This window comes from Candoia aspera, chromosome 1, assembly GCF_035149785.1.
Source record: "Candoia aspera isolate rCanAsp1 chromosome 1, rCanAsp1.hap2, whole genome shotgun sequence".
Taxonomy (NCBI): Eukaryota; Metazoa; Chordata; class Lepidosauria; order Squamata; family Boidae; genus Candoia; species Candoia aspera.
The window spans coordinates 331,342,797-331,370,441 of NC_086153.1; the positions used below are offsets into that span (position 1 = coordinate 331,342,797).

Here is a 27,645-nt window from a genome sequence, read left to right on the forward strand (position 1 = left end):
AGAAGCTATCACTTGATCTGGTGAGTTTGGACAACTGTTGGCCTGTGCCCAAGTTTTTGAGATGGCATGGAACAGCAGTTGCAGAGAACTCTGGATTAAAGTTGGTTATCTGGAACCTGTTCAGTTGGGTTTCAGGCCTGGGTATGGGGTTAAGTTGATTGCTGTTCTCGATGATCTGGGGATTTAGAAGCCAATGGATTCTGGAAGTAGTCCATTTATGGTTTTGGATGGGGTTATATTCCCTAATGTGGACTGGTCTGCAGTGGGTCCTACTGACTCCCAGCTCCAGCTTGAAGAACAGGCGGAGTCTGTGACCAAGATGGCCTTTGTACAACTTCATTGTGTGCACTGGTTGCAGATGTTTCTGAACCAGAAGGCTCTTTTGATGGTCATGCATGCTCTTGTGACCTCATGCTTGGATTATTGTAACCTGTTCTACATGGGGCTGTTCTTGAAAACTGAAAGCTGAAGCTGATCCAGAGTACAAAAGCATAGGTAGAAACAGTTTTGACTTGCTTAGCCACCTCTGCTTTGGGAGCTATACTGCTTACCATTAGGGTCCTGGGTGCAATTCAAGATGCTGAGCTTTACCTTTAAAGCCCATTATGGCTTAGCATCTGGATAGCTCCAAGACTGTCTGTTCCTTGTAGGATTTGCCCATCCAGTGAGATTCAGGAAGGCAGGCTTGCTACAAGTCCCTACTCCAAGGAAGTGTCAACACCAGGGATTTGGAAGTTGAACTTTCTTGGTGGTGGCACCCTTCCTCTGGAACACTCACCTCCAGAAAGGACAGCTTTGTCCCTGTCGGTATTCTGGGTGGCACTGAAGACCTGGTGCTTCTGGAAAGCCTACAGAGGGGGCCTGATTGTTGTTCCTGAGGTTGCAGGTGCCATGTGATGGGATGAGGGTCGATGTGGAGTTTTGTTGCATTTTATGTCTTTTAACCCTAATACCATATGGAGGAATTGTAAACTGTTAGCTTGACTGGAGTTAGCTTGACTGAAGGGGCATAGAAGCCTGAGTAATTAATAAATGAAGCACACAACAGGAGAACTATGCATAAACCCCATTGGAATAGGAAAATTGCTTGCCAAAAAAACATGCATGCCATTAATTATAATAATTTTAATTTAGAAATACAGCAATGGAAATTGGAAGGAATTGCTTTCACCAAACAAAGGCAGGCTTTGCATAACATCATCCTTAACCATAAGAGAATAACTGTGTTTACAGAATATGCTGTGTCCAAGCAAATTAAACCGTGTTCATGAAGTTTAGCTTATACCAGACGATGGCTGGATACCCAATCCAATTGTAGACTAGTCTATTTTGTAATCCAGGGAGGCACAAATGATACAACTCTAGAATTCAAGGTTGCCAAACATTTGTGAAGGGTAAAACAGAGATTTATTGTGGCTATTTCCTAGAGGACAAGCATCTGCACTCAAAGTGGGGGCACAGTTATATAGATAACTGTGTCTTGTGTTTCTATTTCACATGTTGCGGTTTACTTGAAAGGTTAGTACATTAAACAACAACAACAACAACAACAACAATACATTTAAAGTACAGCTTTAAAAGGTTTAGGAATTTAAAAAAAAATACGTAAATATATCTCTGTTGAGAAACAGACCCAGTTCTTGACAAAGACATTTATTTTTCAGATGGGTAAGGAAGAGTGAGTGGCAAGTGTTTTCTTTCCCACAAGCATTACTTTGTTCTCAAGCTACAGCAATGTCCATAATTTATCCCAGGATTTCTTTATGGCAACGCTAGCTCTCTGGCCTGCAACATTTGACACAGCAGAGGAAAAGGACAAGAATCGCAAAGCCCCATCCGAGGATGGACCCATCATCCAAGATATCTTGAATGGAACACTTCCTCTGCTGGTAACTGATTTGATTTTGTAGCTCTGTGACTCTGCTCCAGCATCGATCTCTGGAAGAGAAAGAAAGGGTTCAGAGGCAGGGCACTAATTGCGTGGTTGCAGTCCCCATCTTGCCTTTTTTGACCCAACCCATAGACACCCCTAAAAGGGTAGGTTAGACCACACAGTTGTCTACAATAAGAGGACTCTGGACAAGAAGATTTCCTTCCACACCCATATCACAGATGTTCCTGGACACGCTATCCTGGTTTCTATCTCCTACACCGCTTTGTTTTATTTGATGTTATTCATTAAGCTTTCGATAATAGCGCAGGAAACAATGGAAGATGACAACTTCCATAAGATATTATCTCAGTGTCATGTGGCTGCTTAAATTAAAAACCAGCTATAAAAATTGCAGAAGAGATAACTGTGGAGAAACTGTGTGGTGACAATTAAAGAAACATGTTTTTAAGCCTGGGAAATGAAGAAAACATCAGAAAGAAACTGGAACTGTCTCTCTCAACTCCCTAGACTATAAGAGGGAGGGAAGGAAAAACAGAGTCAGGCTTTCAAGATTCTGTCATTATAGCCTTGATCAATAAAGTAGCATCCCAACATTCTTGTGGAATCTGTTTCCTGACTTGGTCTACCTCGAAGGGCTGATAGCTCTTGATTTTGTTTGTTTCTTTTTAGTTTGTCAGTATGGCAGCCATTCTGTAAACAGGTGAGCCCTTGCCCTGTTCCCAATCAATGACGTTTGCAGGAGAGGACCAGAAAGGATGAGGCTTCAGCGGTGAGCGTCTGAGTCCCCTGCAGACACCCCTATTAGCCGTGGTTGAAACTAATGTTTAGATGTGTCTTACCAACTTTAAGATGTGTAGACTGCAACTCCCAGAATTCATGCTGGCTGGAGAATTCTGGGAGTTGAAGTCCACAAATCTTAAAAGTTGGCATATTTGAAAAACACTGGTCTAAACTGAGCAGCAGCACCATAATTTGGAGCAAAAATGTTCTTGCAAGGGGGTGATCAAATTAAGGGCACTTTCCTGCAGTTGCTACTACCTCCTCACCCCTCAAATCTTCCCAACCCCTCAGGGCTGGTCTTCAGTGGCCCTTCTCCGTCCTTGCCACTGTTGTTGCAAGAATGGCCGGCTTCTGCTCCTCCTCTCCCCACCAGCCAATTAATAAAGGGGTACAGGACATGGGCTTTGGCCGAGGCTGTCCTTCCAACCTACAGTCGCATTGCCGTATTAGGGTTTTTTTAGCATGGCAAAGAGCAAATGTCTACAAAAAGACTCACTATCTGGTATAAGCATCGAATGGTTCTCTGCCAAGGGAGATTTGGAGATGGGCATTGCAAGAGAACTTCTGCCAGTGGAGTGTTGCCCACATTTCAAGTCACCTGGAAGTTGTGTGGACAGGAGAATGGGCTTGGATGTCCACATCACATGAATGTACAGTGTTGGGGCCCTCTTGCTCATGCAAGAAATGCAGCTGCATTGGTGGGATTATATTCTTATCTATGAAATTTGCTCCAGCAAGATATGGTGGCAATCGTTTTGTTAAATCTGTTTTCTTCCACTGGGCCCTCCATGTCCCAGAATTGCCCCCAGGGCTGAAGGCTTGGGATTTTGAGAGATGCCATCTTGTTGTCCTCGGAACCCTGGGTTCATAGCCTGATGTGCCCTCTTGCCCAGTCGCAACACGCAAGAGGTAGTTTAGCAAAGCAAGTGGACGTGCTTGTCTTCAGCAGCATAATTTATACTTTAGCACACAGGGAACTGGAAAAACTGCATTGGTGAACATCATTAGCCCTGCCCACTGTAGGAGGGCCCAGGAAATCCCTTATGTGGCCTTCTGGGAATGAGTCAGGGAGGGAGTGTTTCTTATTAGCAATATAAAGTAATGGAACAAAACAAGTGGTATTTCTTATTATAGTGCAAAACAGGACAGGTAAGGTTTTCCATCAGTCTGCAAAGTAAATCAGCAAAAGAAGGCAAGACTGGTAAGTTTACAATTGAGTCTGTGGTAGAGGCAAATGAGCACTTGCACCCTGTCAGACTGGGGTTGCTCATTCAGATGCAGATGTTTGGGACAATACTGAAGCCAATTCAGTGGCCTGCTAGAACCACTGAAACGGAGCAGAGCTTATAACACAGCTGAGAAGCTGGCACAGAAAAAGAATTATCTTAAAATAGCTTCAATGAGCATGCCAGAGAAACACAGGTTATTGATCTTATACATTCAGCCCTCCCAAGCATAAAGAATCACACGCTTAGACAGATTAGGTTAAGATAAATAAAAGAATTTCTTACTGAGTTTATTGTAGCTTCTGTTACATCCATCTTGGTGAAAAGATGAAGTTCCTTTGTTCTTCTTTTCTTTCTGAATACTTAGTTTTGCCCTAAACTCTCAGCCCTACAGCTGCCAAGAGCTGTGTGGAAGAAAGGGGAATTCCAGGCCCACCACATGGTGCCCAGAATGGAGGAGAGCAGCACACATCCCTGTGCTGGATTCTGGTGGAGAAGAAAGAGGGAGTGGGAGTGGCAACAAACAGCTTCCTCAGAGTTGCATTGTGGGACAACTTAATTTACATGTTAATTCACATGCAAATGAGGCATGCTGGATTTGCCAGAACTTCCAACAAATATAACAATTGTTTCCTCCCAGTGAACAAGGCAAGGGTAGTGCTGGTCATCAGCAAAATGATCAGACCTTTGTGAAGTCTGCAGGCATCAGGAAGCAATACCTTGGGCACATGTAAATGTCCTGATCCTAATCTACCAACTCAGCTGGGTTTATGATCTGCAAGTGACTTCTCTTGCCTTTCCCCAAAAGGATGGGGAGGTTATACAAAGTATTAAGATGGATACAAATTATTAAATATAAAATACAAATGCAAAATGGGAGTTGGCTCATCAATCTGCAGGCTGTTTCTGGATGCTGGGTATGAAAGACCTATGATTCCCACCAACAAGCAAAATTCTGTTTCTTACAAGCTCTTACCTTTCGTTTCTAATAAGGTCTTGCCGTTTCTCTGTTTGTTGTATCTTCAGCTGAAGCTGTGTTATTTCATCTAAAACTAGGAGAAGTCAAGCCCCATGTTATTCAGATGGTATTTCACTGCCTCTTATACATACCTTCAGGGTGTAGGGTCATAAAAGGAGAATCCATTGTTGCTGAATTACTGTTCCCAGCATTCCACCTGTTAGCCATGCTGGGTCCTGGGAGTTGTAGTTCAGCAACATTGGGACCATTACAGATTGCTTCACCCAGCTTAAGCCCAGGCATGTTGGCACTACGGGTCTTTTCCCTCTTGCATCTCAACAGGGTACAAACCCTCTAGCTCAGTGTTTCTCAACCTTGGCAACTTTAAGATGTGTGGGACTTCAACTCCCAGAATTCCCCAGCCAGCACATTAGCTGGGGAATTCTGGGAGTTGAAGTCCACACATCTTAAAGTTACCAAGACTGAGAAATGCTGCTCTGGCTACATCATTCCTTTGCTATGTCATTCATGCTGCCTTCACCTGATCCCCAGCCCATGCTGTAAGACAGCTTTTCAAAATGGCTGAGTTTTGAAAGAACACTAGGGAGTGCTAAGCAATGCTAAAGAGCACTAAAGGAAGCGGACATGGGCTTCGTGCGCTTTTAAAACTGCACATCGGCAAGTTCAGCTATTTAGCAGGTTTGCAGAGGTTAGGACTTTTGAAAGAGTTGCTAAACCCATCCTCTCTTGAGAACCCGATAAAGCAGGAACACAGGGATCTAGCCATTTGTCAAAACTCGCCACTTTAGGGCTTCTAGAGGTAAGTAAGTAGTCACGTGTTCTCTGCTTTAGTGCCAGCTGTATAGCAGCAGACCGTGCATTGAACCTCATGTTGAAACTTGTCCCCTCTTTAGGGACCGAGCAAGTTTTGACATGAAGCTCAGTGCACACCGTGCTGCTGTTCAGCAGGCCTACAGCAGGTCTACAGCCAAGCTGACCTGCACTCTCTTGCTTTGCTGTGGGCAGTAAAGCAGGAGAAGCGAATTCAGCCGCTTGCCAAAACTCACCAGCTTCCTGTGGCCATCCGGCATCACAGCTGTGACCTGCGGATGGTCTCCCATTGGCTGGTGACATTCAGAAAGAGGGAAAGCAACAAAGCCAGAGACCTTAACTATTAATTATAGTAATGCTGTGCAGTTCTCTGCCAACTTGAGGATGAGTGGAAAGGAGTTTAACCTGGCTGTGGGGAAAGTCCTGTACCCTTCGCACTCTTCTTAACCCTATCATGACAAATAGACTGTGAATGAGCAGTACCTGCTATGTGAGTTGTAATGTCCACCAAAATTTAAAATTTCCCAGTTGGCAAAAAAGTACAAGGATCTCTAATCCAACTCCAGGCAGGCCTCACTCAAAGACCATTCATTTAGTGACAGTTCAGACTTACGACGGTGCTGAAAAAACTGACTTGCGGCTGGTCCTCACACTTACAACCGTCACAGTGTCACATGGCCATGTGATTGCCATTTTCGACCTTCCCAGCCAGCTTCTGGCAAGCAAAATCAATGGGGAACTGCGTGATTGGCTTAATAACCATGTGGGTCACTTAATTACTGTGGTGATTCACTTAACAACCGCCACAAAAAGGTAATAAAATCATGACAAATTTGCTTAAAGACCACTTCGCTTAGCAACTGAAATTCCGATCCCAGTTGTGGTCGTTAAGCGAGGACTACCTGTAAAGGGTAGAGCCAGGTTACAAATTTATTTAATTTCTAAATAAGTCCTATAATAATGCTTAGTGTGAAAAACAAAATGGATGGAAATACGTTTTCTAATAGCAGAAGTCAAGGTTGTTCAGTTGAATTGGGGGCAGGTCATTCAGGTTAGGAAACAACAGAAGTCTTTTTTCATATAACATTGCCCTGACTTCTAGAATGCACTGCCCTGAGATATGCTGATGGTCACTGGCTTGAGTAGTTTACTAGTGATTTAGGCAGATTGATGGGAGAAACAAAAAGTGACATAGCAATGACTCTTAGGGCAGTCATGCCACTGAGCTCCACCCATCCTAATGTGGGCAGAAAATTATGCCAGCATGAAACCGGCTGTCCCCATGGCCAATCCCTTTCCTGTCTTGATTGCCATTCAACCAACTTACTTCCAGGGTAATGGGTGATAGAGGAAGGAAGGAAAAGACAAACAGCAGCAAGGTGGATGGATTCAATTACAGCACCAATGGGTGCACTACTGGAAGACCTGAAGGACCAGGTTGGGGGCAGATCACCCTGGAGAAGGTCTATTTCAGTGTTTTTCAAACTTGGCAACTTGAAGATTTGTGGACTCCAACTCCCAGAATTCCCCAGCCAGCCAGCTGGCTGGGGAATTCTGGGAGTTGAAGTCCACATATTTTCAAGTTGCCAAGTTTGAAAAACACTGGTCTATCTATATTAGTAACCATATAGTTGTTGTATACGAGATGGGCGGCAGAGAAATTTGACAAATAAATAGTCAAGCTGACACCAAGTTGATGGCACATACCAATCAATCAATAGGTGACAAACAGATCTTTGAGATCCAAAACCTGCGCTTGGATGCATAACGTAAGGCTGTCTCATTCATGGGCTGAGGATGAGGTAGTCCATGTCATGGGGATACAGCAGAGCAACGATGTTGCCAAGCCATATTTGTGCTCTGTTAGGAGTAAGCAAAGAGCCTCATGTGGCGCAGGGTGGTGGGTGGCAGGATTGCAGCTGAAACTCTCCACACCCGGGTTCGACCCAGGTTCGATCCCAGCGGAAGCTGGATTCTCGGGTAGCCGGCTCAGGTCGACTCAGCCTCCCATCCTTCCGAGGTCAGTAAAATGAGCACCCGGCTTGCTGGGGAAGGTGACGACTGGGGAAGGCAATGGCAAACCACCCCGCTCTATAGTCTGCCAAGAAAACGTCGTGAAAGCAGCGTCCCCCCAAAGGGTCAGACATGACTTGGTGCTTGCACAGGGGACCTTTCACACAGGAGCAAGCAGGGAAGGTCCTTAGCCATGACACCTAAGAATAGGTTTCCACGTCCAGATGCAATGTCTCCTAATACTAGATACTCTGGGAGCAACCCTATGGGACATGTGGCTATCTCACTGAGGTAGCAGGTTGGTCCTTATGGGAAGTAGGATGCTGATCTCATCATTCTTTCCTAGCCTGACAACTTCCAGATGTTCCACATCTGCAGTTGGGAGAATTCCCTGCCACTGTGGTCCTGGTAGATCAGAGAAGGTAGGTTTAACTGGCTTGGCTTGATTCAGCAACCAGGACCTGTTACATTTCCTGTGGTTGGACTCTGATGGGCCCTGCAACTCATAACTGGTAACCTTGTCTTTATGAATGGTCAGCCATGTGGTTCTCACTTACCACGGGACTCTTGTATTTCTTTAGTTTCAATATCTGGGGACTTGAGTTTTTCCTCCAACTTGTGCTAGTGGGGGAGAGAAAACCGACACAAAATGGAATGGTCACATGATTCTGCCAGACAAAAATGAGTATTTTGCTCATCATTGGCAAAGAACATGAATAAATAAATAAACTTGGATGGGGAAGGCCATCACTCAGAGTGGCTGGATTTGTTCCCCAATGTACGAACTGCCCTGAGTAGGGCTTGGACTAGATGACCTCAAAGATGCCTTCTGTGATTCTATAATTCTAAGATACTCTGGTTTAGTGGGTTCTGATAATCTGGCCCACTCTCAGTTATTCAGCAGACATTGGTTAAGCAAACCTTAGTGGGCCTCATCATCATGTGCCTGAAACCAGGAACTTTCCCCCTGCAAAGTAGGAACATGTCACTGTTGTAACAGAACAGGAGATGGGATCCTCCATGTCTTTACGTGGGAGGGGGATCCCAAGGACAAAAAGGGGGTGGAAAGTCATTTTGTGGCTCTCCCACCTGGCAGACCCTTTGGGGCAGTAAACCCATGCTTCCCCCCAATTGCAAATGGTTTATTAGCCCCAAATGTTTCAGGATCTGATTTAGTGGATGCTCTTCAAAGGGGTGCCTTTATTTTGTTTTAAATTATTTTTATTTTCCTAGTTAGCTATTAGATTTATACCCTGACTTTTGTATGACAGTTCAAGGCAGTGTACGTAGTGCTCCCTCCTCCTGTTTTTCTCCACAACAACAATCCTGTGAGGTTGGTTGGGCTGGGAGAGAGAAATAGGCCCAAAGTTACCATGGCTGAGCGGGACTAGAACCTGGGTCTCCCTGCTCCTAGTCCAGCCACTTCCCCACTACACCTGATTGGCTCTTGGGCTGAGAGAGAGGGGCTGGCCCAAGTCAGCCAATGAGCTTCCATGGCTGAGGGGGAACTAGGACCTGGGTCTCCCTGCTCCTAGATCTGCATCTTCACCACTACCTCACACCCCCACTGTCCACACATATTGAAACTACGACTCCCATTCTGGGCAGGGATCTCTGATCCCAAACCATCTGGATGGTGCCAATGGATGCTTTAGACCAGGGATAAGCAAGCCACTGATGGGATGGCTTTTATCACACACCCACCCCCTGCAGTTTGATTCATTGGCAAATTTTGGTAGCAAATGACCACAGTTTAGTGAAATTGTTTGAACCTGTCTTTTGGCTTTGGGGACGGGGCGTTAAAGGGAAGCAATTTTGTCCATAGGAGGCCTTCCTCTTCCATCCCTAACCTTTAAGTTGGTGTTTTTCAAATGTGGCAACTGTATGATGCATGGATTTCAACTTCCAGAATCCCCCAGCCAGCCATGCTGGCTGGGGAATTCTGAGAGCTGAAGTCCACACACCTTCAAGCTACCACGGTTGAGAAACACTGCTGCAAACAATGATGAGGGCCATTAGCTGGGATGGCTTTAAAAGGGGAATGGATGAATTCCTGGAGGACAAATCTATCAAAGGCTATTAGTCTGGTAAACCCAATGGTTACTTCCTGGTTGGGGGCAACATCCAGTTGCAGCAGAGAGAGAAGATGACACCATCGTTTGCTCATGAGCAGCCTGGAGGCTGCTGGCTGGCCACTGTGAGAAATCCCATGCTGGATTAAGACGGGCCTTGGCCTGATCCAGCAGGACCATTCGTATGGAGTTGCTACAGCTAATAGCACTGGGCAAAAAACTGCATCTCAGTATTTAACAGGCCTAAGAAGGCAGAAAAGGAGTCCACCTTAAGCAGCATCCTCTGCCTAACAATTCATAGCAGATACATTCTATTTTTGTTTTGTTTTTTTACCAGCTGGTTCTGGCAGGAATCCAGATGCTCTTGGGTCTCTTTGTAGTTCTGGCTAGTGGCCTCCAGCTGTGTTTGCAGACCTCTGATGTCTTTATTTGCTTTTTCCAAAAGGGGTTTGGTTTCTGCAATGGTCCGGTTGGAAATGGCCAGTTGTTCCTGCAGCCCGTGATTGTCCTTTTTTGCCTTCTCCAAAAGCTGCCTGGTCTTTTCAAGGTTCTGGCTGGTGGCATTTTCCATCCTGTCCTTGGCCTTTTCCACCATAGCCAGTTGTGTCTTCAGGGATGCTATCTCAGCCTGCAAGTGGGAGATTTTGTCAGGTCTGTTTGGCTTTCCATGGGCAAGGTTTTACAAGGTGTCAGTCAAGAACACTAAAGTCATGCAAGACATCAGGGGAGAACAGCTGGGATTCAGGCATTCATTCATGAAACCAGATTATGAATGGAGCATGGGGTTGGAATGGATGACCTCTGAGGATTCCTCCAATTCTATCTTTGTATGAAAACTTGAAAAAAAACATTGGTGGTGTCTCCATGGGATTACACGATGGAATCCATTTGTCCAATAAAATTGCTAGCTGTGATGTAAATAGAACTTTGCTGGACAAATATCCATCCCTGGGCAGCACCTGGGGGTTCTTCCCGCCGTCTGCTGGTGAAGAGGGTCCTCTTGGATGACCACTTAGGAATTCTGTAACAGAGCTGTTTGATTCTTGCCTGTCATATAAATTTCCCACCCTAAATATATCACCCGCCTCAGGTCATACACTTTGGAGATAGAAAAATTACAGCGGAATTGTGAAGATGGGAGACACCTTTCTCAAAAATAGAAATGCAGCAATGTGCTTGAGTAAGTTAGCACATGGGGCAGGATCACTGAAAGGGTGTGTGTAAGATACGTAAGTGTGGGTGTGCATGTACACACATACACACACACACAGAGGTTGTACCAAAAGTCAGACCCCATACACAACTTATTATATAAATTACATTCAGTGTTCTAATTGGGTGCCATTGTCTTCCAAATACTTCCCTACTTGTTTGAGGCATAACCTTTGAACATTGCTAAAAACAGTAATATTTTCTCTGAAAAAAATGTTAATTAATAAAACGTATTGTGATTGGCCTATGGGGCCTGACTTTTGGTATACCCTGTATGTACATATCTATATCTGATACACACCCACAACCACACAGACCCACATGTTTGTTATGTGCGTGTGTGTGTTTGTGTGTGTATAAACACATGCACATGGACATATACATGTGTGAAACGTGTGTGTGTGTGTAGCGGTGCTGGTGCTGGACTAGGAGTAGGGAGGCCCATTCTAGTCCTCTCATAGGTGTAGAAGCCAGCTGGATGGCTGTGGATCAGGCCCTCCCTCTCGGCTCAAGGGCCAAGGGGGTCCAGTGGGGAAGAGCTGGACCAGGAGCAGGGAGGTCCATGTTCTAGTCCCCCCTCAGCCATGGAAGTTTACTGGGTGATTTTAAACCAATCTATCTACCCACCCCCACTGAAGCGGCATGGTAGATTGCATCCATAATCTTCAATGAAATGTCCAGTGGATTGATTCAAGCCAATAACAACATTTTATTTAATTGGATTGTTTTTGTTTGTTCTTTGTACTGTATTATTCCTTGAAAATAATAATAATAATAATAAGAAGAAGATCACAAAATATGAAGACCTGCAAACAGAACGACTGTGACAAAGAAAGCAAAGATAGTCCCAATAGTAATAGGTGCCTTGGGTGGAATTCCAAAACATCTGGAGCACCATTGGAACACCATCGGCATTGACAAAATCACCATCAGTCAATTGCAAAAGGCAGCTTTATTGGAACAGCTTACATCCTGTGAGGATACCTTTATTATTATTAAACAACATCTGCCTAATCCAGGTTCTTGGGAAGGACTTGATAGGTGGACAAAAATGCCAAATTTGGTCTAGTGGTTAAGGTGCTGGGCTAGAAACCAGGAGTCTGTGAGTTCTAGTCCTGCCTTAGGCATGAAAGCCGGCTGGATGACCTTGGGCCAGTCACTCTCTCTTGCCCAACCCACCTCACAGGGTTGTTGTTGTGGGGAAAATAGGAGGAGGAAGGAGTATTAGGTATGTTCGCCGCCTTGAGTTATTTATAAAAATTAAAAAATCGGGATAAAAATCAAATAAATCAAATCAAATAAATAAATAAATAAATAAACATCTGGCTGACTGTGCAACCAACCATAATAATATCTGGTGCCATTCCAAAAGATCTGGAAAAGCATGTGGGCACAATAGGAAGGGACAGAATTTTAAGTCGTCAATTTTTTGTTGCATTACTTGGAACAGTGCATATATTACAATAATATCTTTAACTTTCCGATATTTTTGGGAAGGATCTGATAGTCAAAAGCAGTGTTTCTCAACCTTGGCAACTTTGTGTGGACTTCAACTCCCAGAATTCCCCAGCCAGCATTCACATCCCTTTCTGGCACTTCCAGTTTGGTTCACAGGCTGCAATAATTTGGGGATTTCTGACCTAACCTGCATTCTCCAAGCTGGCACCTTGCTAATGTGTTGGGATGGAAAAGAATTCCTACCCAACAAGGGAATTTTACAGTAGCAGTCCCAGAACATCAAGAAGGTGCCAGGGTAGGGGATGGAGGAGGGCAGCCCAGGGCACACTGACATGCGCTCCAACAAGAACCCACCAGGTGGTTCTGAAAGAGAACGTGAAAGCCATGGCATCACCTTGGCAGGAAGAGCACGTCTGCCTATTAAGCTATCAGAAGAAAGTTAATAGAGCCCAGCTAGATGGAGCAACTAAGTCATTCTGCTGGGTCCAAAAAGCACATCACGTTTGTTCATTCTAATTTTACTTTGCAATGAATATCTTTTTTTTTCTATTTACCAGCTGGTTCTGCCAGGAACCTCGCTGCTCCTGAGTCTTTCGGAGCTCCTCCTTGGCTATCTCCAGTTGGCTGTGCAAGCTTCGGACTTCCTCCTTTGCCTTCTCCAGAAGGTGTCTGGTTTCCATAAGGGACTGGTTGGAAACTGACAGTTGCTTGCTCAGGCCATCTGATTCTTCTTTCGACTTTTCCAAAAGTTGCAAAGTCTTTTCCAGAGTCTGGTCCATAACCTTTTTGACCATCTGCTTCTCCTTTTCCATCGTAGCCAGCTGCTTCTTCAGAGACAGGTTCTTGGCCTCCAGTTGGGAGATGATGTGATGCAGCTTTGCTTGGTCTTCGGGACATTTCCTGTCTAGTTCTGGTGGGGCTTGTGAGTACTGAATGATCAATAAACTAAACTGGATGACAATGACAAGGATGAACCAAAAGTAGGATCTCATCCACATCCTATGGAAGTACTCCTTTAGATTCTCCATGCCTGTGGAGAGGCAACTGTACGTTAGAAATCTACCCGTGCTCATTGGAAGCTGAGAGACGCAGAAATTCTGGCTGCCTCTCCGAGGGCTCTGCTCTCGCCTATGTACTGCTTTCCAAGTTGCCTGATTAGCTCATCCTCCCCCTCTTCCTGTGCGTCCTCGTGATTTTGAGGAAATAGCTGCAGCAGTCAGATGTTGGAGGCTTGGAAAACGAAAGTTATCTCAGCTCACAGTTTCAAAGGAGGTCAGCAAAAAGCAGACGGTTTTCTAGAATGATGCCCCAGTTGGAGAAGGAGAAGGAGAGACTGGATTCAGAGAGATCTGTTCCAAAGTTGCTGTGGTTACAGCAGTGGGTTTTCTTGTCCAGTTCCAAGCCAACAAAGTGTTTAAATCAGCCTTTCTCAACCTTTTGTCCCTGGAGGAACCCTTGAAATATTTTCCAGGCCTTGGGGAACCCCTGCGCAGTCAGGCTCAGATATAGGCCAGAAGTTACAAAATTATTATATTTGTTTCATGGGTAGGCCTGTATATAAGCCTTAACAGTGTTCTTAAGCTAAAAATGAAGAATGAAACTTACCTCTGTAATATGAAGTTGCCCCAATTGGATATAATTGTTTAAATAAATCATGATGTCCCAGGGAACCCCTAGTGACCTCTCGGGGAACCCTCAGGTGTCACGGAACCCTGGTTGAGAAACCCTGGTTTAAATCAACAGAATGATTTCTGTTCCTTTCTTGCTCTGATTTCTGTTTCTTTTGTTTTGTTCCTTTCTGAGTCATGAACAGGAATTTTCCCCTGGAGAATCCTGTGCGTAAAGTGAGCAGCAGCATCTAAATTCCAGTAATCGTGTGCCTGCTCTCTGCAAATATTTGTTAAAAAGTGCACTAGACCTTTGCCACTAATTTAAAGAAATCCAAAGTTGGTCCACTGCCTGTGACTGTGGCAGTCCAGCGATGATAAGGTTCTTCCATTTTATTTATGAATATGAAAAGAGACCTGGGTCTCAAGCTTTTGTGAACAGTGAGTATATGTGGGATATGGAGAATATATGCTATATTCTTTTCACCTGAACAGCTACTGTTGGGGATTTGCCCATTCACAAAATGTCTAATGCAGTGTTTCTCCACCTTGGCAGCTTGAAGATGTGTGGACTTAAAGCAGAAGTCCTAAGATGATGCAGATGGTTAAAGAACCAGGCCTTCTTTTTTAATATATAAAAGGGAATTGAATTCACAAAGGGGTTGCGTTCACTGGGCAAGTTTATGCCCCCTCAACCTCTCTCCCCACCTCTCCCCCTGGAGTTGCCCAACTTTAGGCATTAGCACGGGAAGATTACATATTAATGATTAAGTGCCTAGCACAGTGTTTCTCAACCTTGGCAAGTTTAAGATGGGTGGGCTTCAACTCCCAGAATTCCCCAGCCAACAAAGCTGACTGGGGAATTCTGGGAGTTGAAGTCCACCCATCTTAAACTTGCCAAGGTTGAGAAACACCGGTCTAGCAGGTCCTGGTTCCTGCTGTGGCAAAAGAGGGAAATAATTATCTAATTGGGGTTAGAGCTGGAAATTTGTTATCTCACAGCTCTCTTGCTTGCCTAAGCAGCCTCTCTTCCAAGTGTTAATTGAAAAATGAAGGTCAATCTCAGGACACCATCCATTCCTCCTTTTGTTTTGGGATTCGATCTTCATTCTCTCTCTCTAAAGGACCAAACCACTTCAATGAACTTTTATTGTTCTGGAACTCCATTTGGTATACATATTAATCCCTATTAATTCAGCACTAATTCATTCTTCACCTATCTTGTTTTACCACCCTCACTTTTTAGGTACCCCATCTGCACCGCATTCAACTTGTGTTTAGATTTTTTCTGACTTGCCCAAATTTCACATCTACCTAAAAAGCAGCCAGAACCATGTGTGTCTACACAATATTCCAGCCTCTCCTTCTTGGGGAAGATGGTTGAAAAAGTGGGGTGTGGGGGAGGAACAAAGATTATCTGAACTCAGGGCAATCTGGATCCAGGCTTGGCCATGGGAGGAAAGTTGCCTTGGTTGCTTTCACTGAGGACTTGTGGTAGGACTGGGAGGGTGGAGCATAACCATGCTGCTGGACCTCCAAGCAACATGTGATGCTTTTGAACGTAAGATCCTTCTGAATTGCTCCTGAGCATGTGTGGGCTTCCTTTTTCTGAAGCAGCTTGACCCCCCAAGGCATGGGTGGCTTCTACCCTCACGGCCTTCCCCAGGCTTCTGAACCCTTGACTTTTCCAGAATGCCTTTACTGTAGTGACGGATTCAAGGTGGAGTCCTTGGTATCAGAAATGAGTTTACTTATCAATCTGTAGTTATTAATATTCATGTATTACTATTGTTGCCTTTATTAATTTTCTATCTTGTACAGCACCTAGAATGTTTTGGATTGAGGTATTAAATAAATCTTGTATTTATTTATTTTGCTTCTTTTGGCAACATTGATTCTTGACAACAAACCATATATTACTTGCTACCTTTCTATCAGCATTTGCACATCTTAAAAGATCTTAATCTGTTTTCCCATGCTAGAGGAGGGAAAAAAGGAACTTCCTTTCCAATTAAGCTCCTGGTTAATGTTTTAATATATTCCACTTTGGAAATCAAAGGAAGATTACTATAGGAGACCACAAGGATGAAGCTAGCAACCACTTAATAAGGAATTAAATATATGTTTATTTGTTTTATTTGTCATACTTCTTTACCATCCCTCTTGTATTATGACTCTGGGCGGTCATGTTCCTTCACCTTGTGGAAAATGATACCATCTGCTCCAGGTTGTATCAGCTTTCCACATTTTCAGGCATGCGTGTATGTTTGTTTGTGTGTTGGATCCTTCCCATCATGGTTACAGTTAACAGAGGTTGACACTGGGACCTTCTGCATGAACATAGCATCTCATTCTGCTGAACATTAACATGAGAAGCCACCAAACTATCAGAAAGCAAAGGAAGCTGGCCCAGTTTGACATTCACCAGGCACAGGTTATTACATAATCAAGATTTAAGCTTTATTTGCAAAGTTCTGTGTAATACTCAGGGCAATGTGATATAAGTTCTGGCAGGTCCTGTGCTTGTACCCAAAATCTGACTTGTCACAGTAGATGGATGTCCAGGTCTGGCATCTGTATCAGGTTCTTGTCCTGCAAAGGGCACAGGCTCAGAAGTCTCCAAAACCCACATGCAGAGGAAGAGATGTGGTTATGCAGATAAAGTAGGGTGAAGCTTGACATTTGCCCACCACTCAAACTTGGCCAGAATCCAAATTGACTAAAGGAGGAGTACAGCAAAGGTAAGTGGGAGGAGGACTGTGGAGGGACCAAGGAGAAGACCTCCATAGGAACCGTCAAAGGCTTGATTTGTGAGCTGCTTCTCCAGGCGCTGGATTGTGGCTTGGCACACCTTTCTGGGGAAACAGAACATTGTTGCATTAGAACACTGTTTTTCAACCTTGGCAACTTTAAGACAGGTGGACTTCAACTCCCAGAATTCCTTAAAGTTGCCAAGGCTGAGAAACACTCCATTAGAACTATGTTTCTTAAACTTTTTGCTCTCAGGACCCCTTCCCACTTTTAAAAATTATGGAGGACCTCAAAAGAGCTTTTGTTTGTATGGGTTATATTTATCAATATTTACCATATTAAAAATTAAAATTGATGTATTGTAGAATATTTTTATTGAATCATGTAAACATGACAATATAAAACCCATTAGATATTAATATAAATAAGATATTTTTCATGAAAAAACCCATATATTTTTAACAATAAAAATAATAATGAGAAGAGTGACATCGTTTTCAAGTTTTGCAAATCTCTTCAATACCTGGCAAATAATTTTGGTTTTGTGGACCCGTGAGCGGGCCTTGGGGAACTCTGAATTTATGATTGCCAGTTTATGCAGTCTGTAGCAGGTAATAAGATTAATGGGCAAATGGAATGGCGGCCATGTGATTCAAGGAAGTTAGCCATGACAGCTAAGAAAGGAACTTCCCCCTCTGGAGACAATCTACCTCTAATACCTGAGGCCAAAGAGAGAACCAGGAGAAGAACATCACCCTCCTGCCTGCTTGCACATTCCCTGGAATCATCTGGCTGCCCACCTCTACAGAGAACATTGGCCAGAATGTCCACCAGGGAAATTCTTCAAAATTCAAAGGTGAGTACATAGAATTATAACTTTGTGTTCTTACTGTTGTTGCTCCCTCTTCTGTTGGGTGTCCATTAAGCTGGAGAGTTGTTGCTTAAGTTGTTTAATCTCCTCTAAAGAAAGGAATCAAGGAATCAAAGGAAACAAATTATCTTCTGCTTAAGCTTAAGTTCATCCTACAGCATCTTTCCTCACTCTCTGCAGTTTCTTTCCATTATATTCAAGCACAACACAGGGCTTTTCTGTCGTTGTTGAAAGGCTGGGCGTCAACACCTCCCCTCCATACTTTCACACAGTGTACCCAAGTTTGCGCAGGGTGCCCTAGTGCCCCTTAAGCATCTGATAAATTGACCCAATGGCAAGAGGCCTGAAGAGATGCGATTCAGCTTTGGCGTCCCCAAAGTCAAATGATAGCAGAACCTCTCTAAGTCATTAATATCAAGGCAGAATAGGTAAAAACCAGATGACGTCTTTACAATTCCATAAAAAAGGTGGGTTTAGTGCCCAGATCATTTCTGATTTGATGGGTAGATCAAGGGCAACTGAGGTAGGACTCTGATTGTGATTGGACAACAGTCAATCTTCATAAACAGATTCTATATGACTGGGGATCAGGGCCAGAGTTAGTGAAGTCCTAAACCAGGGTTTTTCAACCAGGGTTCCGTGGCACCCTAGAGTTCTATGAGAGGTCACTAGGGGTTCCCTGGGAGATCACGATTTATTTAAAAAATTATTTCAAATTCTGGCAACTTCACATTACAGAGATAAGTTTCATTCTTTATTTTCAGTTTAAGAACACTGTTAATCCATATATACAAGGGCTACCCTTGAAGAGTATCCAGAAGGTACAGCTGGTCCAGAATGCAGCTGTGCGGGTAATTTTAGATGCCCCAAGGGTGGCACATGTGACACCTTTACTGCACGAGCTGCACTGGGTTCCAGTTTGCTTCTGCGTCCAATTCAAGGTGTTGGTTATGACCTTTAAAGCCCTACATGGCATGGGGCCAGGCTACCTGAGGGACCGTCTCATCCTCATCACATTGACCTGCCCCACCTGGGCATGCAGAGAGGGCATGCTATGGGCCCCTTCTGTTAGAGGGTTTCATCTGGTGGGGTTGCGGAAGCATGCCTTCTCTGCAGTAGCCCCTGCCCTTTGGGACATTCTCCCCCTGGAGTTGAGGCAGGCCCCCTCACTCCTGGACTAAAAATTTAAAAACCTGGCTTTATCATCATGCTTGGGCCGGGACAGAGAATAGTTCTTCTTGGGGATGGCTAGCTCCTTAGAACTGCCCTGTTCTGCTTACGGACAGAGAGAGAATTTTAACCACCTGGATTCCATTATATTTTAATACTTATATTTTATTGCTTATTTATATTATTGTATAGTATTTATATTATTTTGTAGTTAAATGTGTTTATTGTAAACTGCCCAGAGCCCCTCCTTGTGGGGGAGATGGGTGGTGATAAATTTGATAAATAAATAAATAAAATACAGGCCTACACATAAAACGAATGTAATATTTTTGTAACTTCTGGCCTATATTCGAGCCTGAATGTGCAGGGGTTCCCGGAGGCCTGAAAAATAGTTCAAGGGCTCCTCCAGGGTCAAAAGGTTGAGAAAGGCTGTCCTAAGCTATGGGAAACTAGACACTTTATTTGGCAAGTGCTAACGGAGAATAAGGCTGTGGAACAACTGAATTTGGCAAGAATGCCACCAAGATGCACAACAAATGGTACTGAAGGGCCCTCTTTGAAGAGATGGTGGGAATGCATGCAGAAACAAAGCAGATCTTAATCCATTAATGAGGGTCACGGGAGCCATGCTAGAGGAAACTTTCATAGATGAAATTATAATAAAACTGTGACAAAAAAGGAAAAAAAAAGAAATTTTGAGAGGTCCCTTTGGATTGTGAGGCCCTTGCTTAGCTTATGCCTAGAAAAACACTCGGAAAGCATGAACAGTGCACATGGAAGGGACAAACTTCTGCCTATGGACATCCAAGCACAAGGTTCAAAACATCTCTCTCCTGTGATCTTCTCTACAATGAACATGAGCTGAAATACAAGAGCTTATTCAAGGAGATTCAGTAGTAACTAGTTTAGCTCAGCTGATAGCTTCCATTTTAACTGGAATTTTGTGTGTGCACAATTGCACCTCCCCTTGTTTTCTCTATATTTCCCTTTCCCCAATAAACACCTTTTTTAGATCTAGAGATCTGGCTTCATTGGTTTTATAAGACCATTTCTCATCAAATCCTTCCCTATCTGCACGTGATTACATAGTTACCTCTTCTCTTTCAGGACTGGCACAAGTTAAAGTTTCTGAAATTTAAAAAAGCTAAGAGTTCTTTAGCTGGATACCCTAGAGCAGTGTTTCTCAACCTTGGAAACCTGAAGACGTGTGGAACTCCCAGAATTCCCCAGCCAACCACGTCCACACGTCTTCAGGTTGCTAAGGTTGAGAAACACTGGCCTAGACGTTGGCGAGCTATCATTATTTTTTATTGCGGGAAAGGGTCGGCCATGGAAATTTTAAATTCTTACTTCCCCAAAAAAGTGGGGGAGCTTTCCAGCAACTTTTAATGGAGCAAGCAAGCAAACTCCCCAAGCTTTTGGTGGTAAATCATCTTCAACAATATGGTACTTAAGACTTTTTAAAATGTAAACACCCCCCCCCTCTTGTAGAGGTGTCTGCAGCAGGGGCTCAAAAACGTCAAGATGGCAGCCATGATCAGGCAATTAAAACCCCATCCTTTATTTCTAATACTTCCCACACTACATTACAATCTTAAACCGTATTAAACTAAAACCAGGGCTTAATGTGGGGCAGGGAAGGTATCTGGTGCTGATTCAGGAAATAACATGATTTCCAGAAGACCGTTTATGTCTCAAAAGTACTGATGAAAATGTCACTGTTGGGGACAGGCAAATCCATGTTCTAAGCAGGGGCAAATCTTTCCTCATCTTAGATCAACTATCCTATGAGTTCTCTTCCCAACATCAATCTACACACACACACACACATAATCCCCATTGGCTCATCTCACCTTCAGCAATTTTATATTTCTCCACTTCTCGCTGGACAGCTTCTCTCACTTGGGATGTGACATTTTGTCCCAGGCTTTTCTAGATGGAGACCAAAAGGAAAGGTATCTGTCAATTCCAACACTGTTTCGTTGAATCAACTCTGAATTATGGCCTAATAGTGCTGTGGTGTGTCTCTACCTATAAAGATCGGAAGTCATGGTTATTCCATGTGACGGTCTATGGAAGCAAAAGTTGGACTTTGAAGAAGCAAGATAGGAAGAGTATTCATACTTCTGAACTTTGGTGTTGGAGAAGAGTCCTGAAAAAACCCTGGACAGCCATGAAAAAAACCCCAAATGGATCTTTGAACAAATCAACCCAGAATTCTCACTCAAGGCATAAATGACCAGGCTCAAATTATCCTACTTTGGACACACATTATGTGAAGACCCAGCTCTCTGGAGGAGGCTCCAATGCTGGGGAAGGCGGAATGAAAGAGAAGAGGATGACCAGAAGCAAGGGGGATGGACCCAGTTACAGGGGTGATGGGGGCACTGTTGGGAGGCCTGAAGGATCAAGGTTGGGGACAGATCATAGTGGAGAAAATCTCTTTATGTGGTCACTAACCATCAACCGGCTGGGGAAGAGCTGGCTGGGGAATTCGGGGAGTTGAAGTCCACCATCTTAAAGCTGCCAAGGTTGAGAAATGCTGTTTTAGAGGCATAATGACTGGATTTATACCAAGAGCCAGCAACAGGGATATGAATGAATACGTTGTATGGGCCAGTCTTGGCTTTAGGTACAGGTAGTCCTCACTTAACGATGGTAATTAGGACAGGAATTTCTGTCACTAAGCAACGTGGTCATAAAGCGTGGCATCACGTGACTCTGCCACTTAGCGATGGAAGTTCCAGCAGTTCCTAGTTACAGTTGTTAAGCAAGGACTGTGGTTAAGGAAGGCCCTCACGTGACTGCGACTTCCAACTTCCTGCTGGCTTCCCCATTGACTTTGCTTGCGCAAAGCCAGCGGGGAAGGTTGTAAATTGCCATCAGGTGACTGCAGGATGCTTCAACAGTCAGAAATCTGGGCCGGTTGCTGAGCACCCAAATCGTGATAATTTGACTGCAGGGGTGCCGTGATGGCTGGGACTTCGAGGACCGGTCATACGTACCACTTGCTCAGCACTGTTGCAAGTTTGCTTGCGGTTGCTGAATGAATGGTCGTTAACTGAGGACCATGTTTACTGTTCCAAACTCATTTGGGGTTGCTTCTCATCTGCAAGGCTACACAACATCCACACTCTTGTATAATGTAACTCCTTTCTGTGGTTGTTCTGGAATTGTTTGTGATTGTTTGTTTAGTATATTTTCCTTCAGGAGTGCCCAGCCGCTGGACTCCATTTGCCACTACTGTAGCTAACCAAGAAGTGAGGACGGTGAACATAGAAGTGAGTGTTGCAATTGCAAAACCTGTAGAAGAATGTTGATGAATGATGACAGTGGAGATGGTATGGTTGAGAGATAACGAGTGAAACAACACAGAACCAGTAGAGAGATGAGGAATGAATGCAAGCATGCACAAAAAAAAAATCAGACAGTTTATTAGCATGGTAGAAAACACACCGTTATGAGATAATTCCATGCCTAGAGGTGGGAAAGATCCCTACAAAGTAAAAGGTGTAGTTATATTAGGTAATCAACACAGGGGTATGCATGCCTGCATAACACTGCGGCAAAAATTATCCAATTATTGCTTTTTGCTTGTAACCACTCCTTCTTGAAAAAGTATAAATTGCTTGTGTTTGAGACGTTTGGGGTTCCTCTTTTGGAAGAGGAATCCCATTTCACTTAGTGCCAAATAAAATGGAGAAAAGTTTTCTCGTGTCCAGGGTCTTATTGGATTGACCTTTGGGCTAACTAATTACCATGTTTTATGGCTGACAGAAGGCCTTAAAAATCTTGGGTTTGAGTCAGGATGTGTGAAACCAAGTCAATACTGGGCCAGATAATCTCAGTAGATTCTTTTGTCCTAAATCCAACCCACCTACATTCATCCTTTACTTTCCCAAAGATAAATATGTCAGTATTATAGAGTCAACTTCTTACTCCTTTTGATAATGCCCAATGCCTTCCCAGAAGTCAGGAGCATCTCAAGCATAGCCGAAAGCTTGCATGTTGGTTTGTGTTCTTGAGTTTTCCTGACAATGTTAATGGTGATTCTCCTCAAGCTAAATAACTCCTGGGCCTCGTACTAGAAGCCTCAAGACCTCCCCTCTTAAGGGGGGCTTTATAGCGTATAGATGCTATAATAGCTACTGGCCAGGAGGAGCCCCTATGCAACCAATGGAAACCAGTGCCTCCTCCTGGCCAGTAGCAATTATAGCACAACGGTAATGCTCTACAAAACTTGAGTTCTTGGAATTCTTCTGAATGAGAAAATGGCTGGTAAGTTTCTCAGGAAGTTATTACAGGTTCCATGCCTAGCAGAGTTGCTTTTCCAGCATCTATCAGGAGAGTTGAAGATTTGCTTTCTTGAAATATCTGTTCAGGAAAACTCTGTGTGTATGTGTGTATGAGACACACACACACACATAGAGGGAACTTTCTCAGATTCCAAGAGAGGCCCAGAGATTGTTTACCTGACCTTCTCTCCCACATATGCATGTTCTTCTCCCTGCCGTGACTTACTCAGTATAATTAATTTCTCCATTGTTTTAAGCCTACGGAAGTCCATGACCAGGAACAGGTTGAGAAACTCAGATTGCTGAGTTACATTCTTGGAATTATGCTTGAACTAATATTTATTTGTTTATTTGCTTTCACTTTTTTCCCCTAAGGTTTCTAGCCCATCCCAGTCCTAGAGAATTCTTGATGGTGAACAGTGAAACTGAGAGGGAGGGAGGGAGGGAGGGGGAAAAAAAATCAAACCATTAAAAATCAATCAAAACAAATCCTAACAAATACAGTAGGTTTTGTTGCCTTGAATGAAATTTTTATCAATCCATTTTATCATTTAAAGTTGTCTAGTAGAGATCCTCCTTCTGTGGCAGGGTTCCCCAATCTGGTGCCTTCCAAATGAACTGGACAATATTCCCAATCATCCTGTACCACTTCCATGGCCTCATGTCAGAAAAATGAGCTATCATCTAATAAACTGAAAGAATCTCAGATGGGGGGGACCTGCTTTATGCTCAAGAGTTTCATTTGCGTTGCCTCTTGGATTATTAACTGAATCTACAACCCAAGCCTACAACCAACAATTTTCAACTGATAGCTGGAGATAAGCTTTATTTTTAATCATTCATTAAGTTCAGTAGTTAGATACATTTTAACACAGTGCTTTCCGCTCTTCGTTTTGTTCTTACAATTTGTTGTTTTGTAAATTAATTATACAATCCTTTTTATAAATTAATGTAGCTATTAAAAGTGCTTATACTGGAAAAAGAGAGACTGAGGATAAACTCATTAGTAAGAAATTTTAATACATAAAATCTGAGATACATGATTTCACTATTTTTGTTGTCTTTTTAAAATTTTCGCCAATAGACGAGCTGCCTGAAATTATTCCATTTGAAAGGTGGGCCAGCCATTTTTAATATCAAATAATAATAAATAATAATTTTAATTGTTATATTAATTGATGTGATGTGATGTTAATTTTAGTTGATGTGATAGCTTTATTAATTTTAATTTTATTCAATTAATAAGGCCATCACATCAAAAAGACTCAAGCTGGCCTAAAGAGTTAAATCATAAAAAATACAAATACAAAACGGGTGGGGGGGGATATAAATCAGTTCCAGCCATCCATCATCTACCCATTTTTCCTGTTTCCACTTCTGCAGTTTACCATGCATGGATCCTCTGCTTGGCTGTGCCTGCTTAGCAAACTCACAACTTCAATTAAAGGTTGTAGCCTATTGGTTAGGCAGAATTAGATAACCTGGTACACTCCAGTTGTTTTCAACCACAGACCCCAACCAGCAGGCCATGTCTAGTCATTACTATTGAAAACTATCAGACCAAGCACCTAAAATGTGGGAAGCCTGCATACACATTTGAATCCTTCTGGATTTCTTTGGGCCAGGCGCACATTATCAGCTTCATGGGAAAGGGGGGGGGGGTGAGGGGAGGGAATCAACTACAGGAAGATGTTTTTGTCTATGTGTTGTTGGCCTGACTGCCATCTTGCTCTTGTTCTTTATTTTCTTGTTCTTAATTTATTTTATTTTTTAATTATTCATATTGTATTTTATTGTTTGTTATATTGTGACTCACCCAGAATTGTCCGGGGGGGTGCTCCTAAATTAATCAAGTCAAACTAAACTAAACTACACTAAAAACTAAACTAAACTTCTTTTTTAATCCGTTCAATCATGTCAGATTCTCAGAACCTGCCTGGACAAATCACTGCAGTTTTCTTGGCACGATTTTCAGAAGTGGTTTGCCATTGCCTCCTTCCTAGGGCTGAGACAGAGTGACTGGCCAAGGTCCCCCAGATGGCTTTGTGCCTAAGGTCTCCTGGTTTCTAGCCCGGTGCCTTAAAAACTAAGTTCAACCTTACTTCAAACTACGGCTTAATACTGCTGGGATAAAAATGCAACATCCCGTTTGCTAATAGGATCGTGCTCCTCTGTTAGAATTTGCCCCTCCGTATAATAAGAATAAGAAAATGATAAGAATAAGAAAATAATAAGAATAAGAATGAGAATGTGATTATACTGCTTTACCAGCTGTTCCTGACAGGAGCCCCAGTCCTGGCTGGTCTTGACGAGGCTCTGGTTGGTGACCGCCAGCTGGGCTCGTAGCCTCTCTCTTTCGGCCCTCGCCTTCTCCAGGTCGCTCCCCGTCTCTTCCACGCGCTTCCCCAGGGACGCGATGCTAGCTCGCATCTGGGAGGTCTGGTTCTGCAACTCCACCTTGCATTCGCTCAACTGGCCCACCGGGTCTGAAGAGCGGAGCAGCGCGTATAACGTCAGGAAAACGAAGAACAAGACGCAAGGGATGAGGAAGATAACGGCGCACCAAAACAACACTAACTTGCCTTTGTGACAAGATTTGCCCGTTTTGAGAGCCTGCATTTTCCGCTTGGGGGACGAGGCGCCGCAGACGTCGGGGATCTCTTTACCCATAGAGGCGAAATCCGGGGAAAGCACCAGCTCGCCGCTAAGCAAAACGCCTCTCTGCCCGCCTGGCACGCACGCTCCTGCTCCACGGCGCCAGAGGAAATGCACGCGGACAGGCAGGGAAGCCGAAACAGAAACGAAAGTGATCGAGCCGCATTTCAGGGCGGGGAGAGCGGTGGGATGTAGCAAGAGGGAAAAGCGGGAGGAGCGTGGGCGGGAGGGCTATTGTTCCCCCCCGGAGATAGGCCACCTGGTGCTGGCTAGATTTTGGCACCGCCACGCCCACCGCTCCCAATCTTGTCATGTGAGCCGGCCGGGGAATACCAGAGTTGTAGTCCAAAACGTTCAGGGGGCTCCACGTTTGCACCTGAGGGCTAAATCCGATTTCCCTGGGTCAACCCAGAAGTATGGAGCAGACCTATAACTCAGGATGGGAAGAGGGGAGGGAAGGTTGAAGTGCGTTTTGGTGGGACAGGTCTGAATCAGCCATACTCCAAGCTTCTTGAAGCTAATGACTTTCTTAAAATATAGTACCCAGAATGAGACACAGTATTCTAGGTGCAGCCTAACCAACATAGACTAAAGAGGAACAATGACTTTGATCTTGACACTATACTTGTGTTGATGCAGCCTAGGATTATAGTTGTCTTTTTGCATCTGCATCACACGCTTGGCTCATGGGGAGCTTCGGTTCAACCAAGACGCCCAGATCCTTTTCTCTTATGCTGCTGCCCAATAGGGTCCCCCAAGCCTATACCCTTGCCTTTGTTTTTCTTTCCTACAACCAATAGAGAACTTTGCATTTGTCCTCTTGAAATTCATCCTGCAAGTTTCTGCTCATTGTTACAGCTTGTCATGATCTTCCTGTAAGAAATGATAAAAGTGTTGTTTTTGCAAGGTCATGCAAGCCTCCTTTTTTTTTAGTACAGCTGAGGAATGTAGTGGGAGGATGTGAGGTGTAGTAAAGCGATCAGGAGACTGTTTTATCTAAGAACAAAGGAGATAAAAGGCTTGACCAAAGCCAAAAAACAGTTGTAGCTGGTTTTGTGGTTAAAGGGGGGGGGGCTTTGGCAAGCTTGGTACTGCCAGATAAGGAAAGAAGTAAATAAGAGACTGGGGGAGATAAAATGTGAGTAAGGGGAGGTGTAAACCGGGGCAGAGCTTCACATGGTATGTTTAGGCGCCTCCGATAGGGGGTGTGCCTACTTTGCTAGCCACTCGTTTTTGCAAGAACGTATTAATAAATTTAGCTTTTGCTGCTTCTCAATACTTTGTCAAATTTATTCTTTGAGCTGGGGGGTTTCCAGTGTGGGGCAATGGCGTCAGGCTGAACTCTACTGAAGTTCTACAGATAGAGTTCTCATTGCGGCTTCATATTTGAATAATGATGTTATTTGCCTTCAAGAGACATATTAAAAAAAAGGATGTAAAGTATTTACTTAATAGAAAATTGGGTAATGAATTTGTAACAGCAAACGATAAGAAAATAAATGGTATAGTAGTGTATGTTAAACCTTATTTAAAACCACGTTTGCTATTTTCTGATGATCAAGGGGGATTTTTAGGAATTGAAATTGAAGTTCAAGATATGAAAATAATTGTAGTGGGAGTATATGCACCCCATAAAGACACGAAGGTTTTTTATGAGAATTTAATGGAAGAATTATTAAAATATTCTTATACTAGCTGGATATTAATGGGTGACTGGAATGGGGTTATGATACCGGCATTAGACAGAAAACCAGACAAACAAATTAAAGATAAACAGGGTAAATTACCAAAAAATTTTTTTGAATTAATGGAAAATTTAGCTTTGATAGATGCATGGAGACATACAAACGGT

General features: G+C 43.6%; 2 protein-coding genes across 3 annotated transcripts; both read right to left on the reverse strand.

Moving 5' to 3' along the window:
• Positions 1-1,556: 1,556 nt before the first annotated feature.
• On the reverse strand, positions 1,557-25,914 carry LOC134488338 (uncharacterized). 2 transcript variants are annotated; one of them, XM_063290712.1, is made up of 4 exons: positions 25,407-25,913; positions 20,697-20,775; positions 17,693-17,762; positions 1,557-1,938 (listed from the first exon to the last, which is right to left on the reverse strand). In XM_063290712.1, the coding sequence occupies exons 1-4, from the start codon at positions 25,806-25,808 to the stop codon at positions 1,773-1,775; spliced, it is 717 nt and encodes a 238-aa protein (XP_063146782.1). In that variant the 5' UTR covers positions 25,809-25,913; the 3' UTR covers positions 1,557-1,772. The 2 variants fall into 2 exon arrangements, with proteins under 2 accessions (XP_063146782.1, XP_063146783.1); XM_063290713.1 differs by lacking the exon at positions 1,557-1,938 and adding an exon at positions 16,487-16,906 and having other exon boundaries at positions 25,407-25,914.
• LOC134488330 (uveal autoantigen with coiled-coil domains and ankyrin repeats-like) lies at positions 8,222-13,574 on the reverse strand. Its single transcript, XM_063290698.1, has 3 exons — positions 12,999-13,574; positions 10,109-10,402; positions 8,222-8,323 (listed from the first exon to the last, which is right to left on the reverse strand). Exons 1-3 carry the CDS (start codon positions 13,515-13,517, stop codon positions 8,252-8,254), a joined length of 885 nt encoding a protein of 294 aa, XP_063146768.1. The 5' UTR covers positions 13,518-13,574; the 3' UTR covers positions 8,222-8,251.
• Positions 25,915-27,645: the final 1,731 nt, after the last annotated feature.